Raw genomic sequence first — 5,280 nt, forward strand, 5'->3', positions numbered from 1 at the left:
TCTTTCATCTGTTTTCATTTTCACATAGCATAATATTGTCTTCCTGCCTTGAATCATCATCATCAATACTCCTTTTTCTTATGAGATGAGATTTTTCAAGTTCTTCATGACAGAGCCTAAAGTTTGTTGTTCATCATCATCATCATCATCATCATAACAAATTGAAAATTTATATCAAAACACGAAAAAAAACCCAAATGCGAAACCTAGAAACATAAATTTTTTTTACAATTTTAAATACCTGATTTAGATGATGAAATTGAGCAAGCTTTTTGATGAAATAGAAGAACTCGAAAATAGAAGAAACTAAGCAAGATTAATGAAGTTTTTGATGTAAGAGAAGAACTCGACAATGGCAGAAACTAAGCAAGATTGATGAAGATTGAGAAGAGGAAACCAAGATGACAAAGGGGTTTCATATGATGAAAAAGAAAGATTAGTGGGGAATTTCAAGAGTTGTTTTGGTTTAATGATGAGTAGCAGTTATCAGTACGAAATTTTAAGAGTTGTTTTGGTTTAATGCTGGAAATTTTAAGAGACTGTCTTTTATAAGATTTTGTGTTTTAAATCTTGTAAGTTGTAATGAACAAATCTTGAAACGAGTTATAAAACTTAACATTGATAGATAAAAAACTATGGACTGAATCCGAGATCGCACGGGTATGACAATGAGATAATTTGTGAAATTTGAAAAAAAAAAGATTTTTTAATAACTTTAATCAAAAAATAAGCTTCGGCAAAACTTTATTCCCAAAATAAGTGTCTTTGGCCCCAAAGCTAGGCTCGGTACGTAATCGCTGTTACTAAAAGCGAGTATAAAGAAATGGTCAAAAAAATTATTCAAGTATAAAGTCGTTGTTACTAACAGCAACATATGGGACTATAAAGTCGCTGTTAGTAACAACGACTTTATACTTGACTAAATACATCAGTCTTCTTCCTCCTTCCTCATTTCACCTTTGGTTCAGTATTTAGGCACGCATAAGGTCGTTATTACTAACAGCGACTTTATAGTTGACCAGTCAACCCATATGTCGCTGTTAGTAACAGCGACTTTACCCTTGACTAAATTTTTTGACCATTTCTTTATACTCGTCGTTAGTAACAGCAATTACGTACCGAGCCTAACTTTGGGGCCAAAGACGCTTATTTTGGGAATAAAGTTTTGCCGAAGCTTATTTTTTTATTAAAGTTATTAAAAAATCTTTTTTTTTTTTTTCAAATACTCGTAATTTGCCCGCTTAGATTGATTTGCCCGAGCCTAAGCCCAAGACCAAGCCTAAGCCCAAACCCAGACTGGTAAGAAAACCCTGGTCAAATAATTCCTCCCATAAAGCCCTAGATATATAAACCCTCCATTTTTTCCTTGTCTATTTTCCGCCATTCCACTCTAAATCTACAGACTACAATTCCGTAAACCACCAGCGAACAACCAACCAAAACCCGCCGTTCAGCCATGGCAGAACAACTTCAGCTTCGAGGCACCATGAGAGCCCACACTGACATGGTAACAGCCATCGCAACTCCCATAGACAACAGCAACATGATTGTGACTGCCTCCAGGGACAAATCCATCATCGTCTGGGATCTTACAAAGGACGACAGGCTATTTGGAGTTCCCAAACGTCGCCTTACCGGTCACTCTCACTTTGTCCAAGACGTTGTTCTTTCATCGGATGGTCAGTTTGCTTTATCTGGAAGTTGGGATGGTGAGTTGCGGCTTTGGGATCTTGCGGCAGGAATTACCGCTCGTCGATTTGTCGGTCACACTAAGGATGTTCTTAGTGTTGCATTTTCTATTGATAATCGTCAGATTGTTTCTGCATCTAGAGATAAGACGATTAAGCTCTGGAATACCCTCGGTGAGCGATCTTCTCTCGTAATGAATTTTTAATATTAAATTTTGAATTTATGAATGTTTTATCTGTGCTTTGTGATGTTTTGTAATGTTATTTGTGAGGTTTTCAGTACTCCATCTTGCTATGTCTTGATATTGAATGGTAAACTAAGAGGCTTGTTTGATTGATGTGAATTTGGTGATACTGCTTGTAGATGACTGAAAACGTCCCTTTTATTGTATTCTCCATTTTCCATTCAAGGAAGCCTTTTGATTAAATGTAATGGTTCTGTATCAAAAGAATAGTGTAGATCAGTATGAAATGCCTATAGGAGTATGTGTAATTATTATTCATCGTTACTTTATGTTATTTGTTTGAGCTAGTTTGGTCCATCACAATGAATTTGCTACAATTTTCATTTTTGTCTTGATTTGCTGCAATTTTCAGTTTTGTCCGGCTTGCCAAATTTACACTGTCCATCCCATTGAATTGGCGCTGCCTGTTCCATTAAATTTGCACCCCACACTCTTATTTTTAGTCTCATCCACTCATTTTGTTTCCCTTGTCACCAAATCCACATATTTCAATATTCTCATGTTCTATCTAAAACCAAAACAACAAAAGTTTAGAAAGTAAGACCTTGCAAGCTTCATAGGATACCACTAGTGCAAAAATGCGGTAACGGACACATTAATGTGGTAACGCGGTTGATGCGGTTGCCGTACCAGCAAATATTGGCCTTAACCATGAAATATCTCTTGGAACTGCCTAAAATGCAATTTTTTAGACACCTTTACAATGCGGGTAATACCATTCAGCTAGTCTCTTGAGAAACCGCCTCTTTGAGAGATGTATGCCCAAGCCTAACCCATTAAAGATTAATGTCTTTTACTGTATTCTTAATGCCTACTTATATTATTCTTAATGCTTACTTATCATATCCTTAATGTTTACTTTCAATATCTTAAATGTCTACTTATAATATTATAAAAAATATATAATGGACCTGGCCAAGTAGAGATGCTCTCTCAAAGAGACTCTCTCTCACAAAAATTTGTGAATACCATTTTGCTAAATTTGAAAATCTGCGATACAGCGGATACGATACAACACCCTTGTTTTTGCACTATGGATAGAGCATTCAAGGAATATGAATTTTGACTTTTCCCAACTAAATCTTAGATTTGATCTTTACATGTGTTTATATAGTATTTGGGTTAGCATCTTGATTATGATGTCTCTTCTTTTTTAGTTCAATTTGAAAGAAAAATATTTATTTATGTTTGGGTTTTTGATGTATAAGTCTTGTAAATAAAATGTTTCAGGTGAGTGCAAGTACACCATCCAAGACACTGATGGCCACACCGACTGGGTTAGCTGTGTGAGGTTTAGCCCTAACACAATGCAGCCCACCATTGTGTCAGCCTCTTGGGACAATACTGTGAAAATCTGGAACTTGAGTAACTGCAAGTTGAGGGCAACCTTGGCTGGTCACAATGGCTATGTGAATACCGTAGCTGTTTCACCAGATGGTTCATTGTGTGCCAGTGGAGGCAAAGACGGTGTAATTCTTTTGTGGGATTTGGCCGAGGGCAAAAAGCTTTACTCTCTTGATGCTGGTTCTATCATACATGCTCTTTGTTTTAGTCCTAACAGGTACTGGCTCTGTGCTGCCACTGAGAGTGGTGTTAAGATTTGGGATTTGGAAAGCAAGAGCATTGTCGAGGATTTGAAGGTCGATCTCAAGACAGAGGCTGATCATGCTGAGGGAGCTGTCACCATGGCTTCAAAATCAAAGGTAAAAGTTGCTTCACTATGGCTGATTTTTCAATGTTTTTGAAACTTTCTGTCTTTATTTGGTTAGCTATTCATCATTTTGCAAGGTGGTTAAATTGGAATTAGCCATTGTCTTTGAGAAAATATTATGGGTTTTATGTTATGTTTGGATGAAGTATTTGGAGGGAAAGGTCGGGGAGAAAAAATGAATGGTGATATTTCTTTATGTGGATGAAGTAAGGGGTAGGCGAGTGAAATGACAGGAAACAGAGAACTCTTTTACAATTTGTACTCGATAAACTCTGTCCAATATTTGAAATATTGAAAATTTTTTGAACAAAAACACATCAATGTTCTTTTTCGTCTGTTTCCATCCTATCCTGTTGCATTCTTCCTCCCAATTCTTTATCCAAAAATACTCGGTGTAAAAAGGGAATTGATGAACATGCTACAACTACAACTCTACAAGATATTGGGGGGTGTAATTACTTGCAATATATTCCATAGTAAAGTTTTGGCCTTTGGCGCGTTTTTGAACCCTCGTACGATTATTTGTTTGGAGTTTTGCTGTATTTTGAATCCAATCAAGTTGCACTTCCTAGCTAATTTGCGTATGATTTCCCAGGTGATCTACTGCACGAGCTTGAGCTGGAGTGCCGATGGCCAAACATTGTTCAGTGGATACACCGATGGTGTGATTAGAGTTTATGGTGTTGCACGTTACTAGGCAGTAATTTTATTGTCACATAATCTTAATATTCTGAGGTTTGAATCGACATTTTTTCAGATTTTGATACATGTTTATGGCTTTAAAGGCTGTTTTTTTGGTGGCGGATACTTGGTAGAGGTTGATATAGATTTCTATTTCTTACTTTGGCAATTGTCGATTATAAAGCTCGGTTGGTCTTCGATCTTCAACAATTGAGCTTCATGCTCATTTCGGTGAAGGGAACATAATAGAGCTCTTATGTGCTTCGGTTAAATGGCTCAAAATTAATCCAATTACAAAAGACTTGATCCATGAAGATGACTTTACTGTCTTCTCAATAAAGATGTTTAAAACAGACATGATGATTCGACATTTACTCGACTTTGTAACCTAACTTGATATGACTTGACTTTAAAAAGATGATGACCTTGATATGACCTTATTGTCTTCTCGATAAAGGTGTTTGAAGTAGACTTGATGATTCGATATTTACTCGATTTTATAACTTGATATTACTTGACTTTGAAATGAAAGTTAAAAATTAAAATATGTAAAAATCTAAAAATCAATGTGGGCTTCCAAAATGCTTGTCCTGAAATCAAGTTGGTGATCTTAATGAATTGTTCTACTTGAATGTTTCTATTTAGACTTTTTAATCGTTCTAGTCAATCGGATTTGATTCATTGGGCAATAAATTTATTATTATATTATTGTTATAAAATTGTTAAAAATACCATGTAATATTTCTGTTAATTATTGACAAAAAAGATATGTAAAAGTGTTCAATGTTTGTTTTACTTCGTGTTGGGTAAAAACCAACTTTTGTGTCATAAGTGGAATAGTGACATAAAAATTTTAAAACTTAACAAAAATAAGTTGAAAATATCAATGTAGAATTATAAAGATGGCCAAATTATAAAAAAAATTGATTTACTAATTACTCATATCCCATCCTAA

The 5,280-nt window shown here is 35.3% G+C and overlaps 1 protein-coding gene across 1 annotated transcript; it reads left to right on the forward strand.

Annotated features, from left to right (window-relative positions):
• Positions 1-1,297: 1,297 nt before the first annotated feature.
• On the forward strand, positions 1,298-4,485 carry LOC130800003 (guanine nucleotide-binding protein subunit beta-like protein). Its single transcript, XM_057663328.1, has 3 exons — positions 1,298-1,862; positions 3,164-3,636; positions 4,240-4,485. The coding sequence occupies exons 1-3, from the start codon at positions 1,457-1,459 to the stop codon at positions 4,339-4,341; spliced, it is 981 nt and encodes a 326-aa protein (XP_057519311.1). The 5' UTR covers positions 1,298-1,456; the 3' UTR covers positions 4,342-4,485.
• The last annotated feature ends 795 nt before the right edge of the window (positions 4,486-5,280 follow it).

Source organism: Amaranthus tricolor, chromosome 14 (assembly GCF_026212465.1).
Source record: "Amaranthus tricolor cultivar Red isolate AtriRed21 chromosome 14, ASM2621246v1, whole genome shotgun sequence".
NCBI classification, from domain to species: Eukaryota; Viridiplantae; Streptophyta; class Magnoliopsida; order Caryophyllales; family Amaranthaceae; genus Amaranthus; species Amaranthus tricolor.

Excerpts from the sequence above, each read along its gene's own strand:
- LOC130800003 (XM_057663328.1), top strand. The coding sequence starts at position 1,457 with ATGGCAGAACAACTTCAGCTTCGAGGCACCATGAGAGCCCACACTGAC. Across the intron at positions 1,863-3,163 it reads TAAGCTCTGGAATACCCTCG|GTGAGTGCAAGTACACCATC; the intron begins GTGAGCGATCTT and ends AAAATGTTTCAG. Across the intron at positions 3,637-4,239 it reads CCATGGCTTCAAAATCAAAG|GTGATCTACTGCACGAGCTT; the intron begins GTAAAAGTTGCT and ends ATGATTTCCCAG.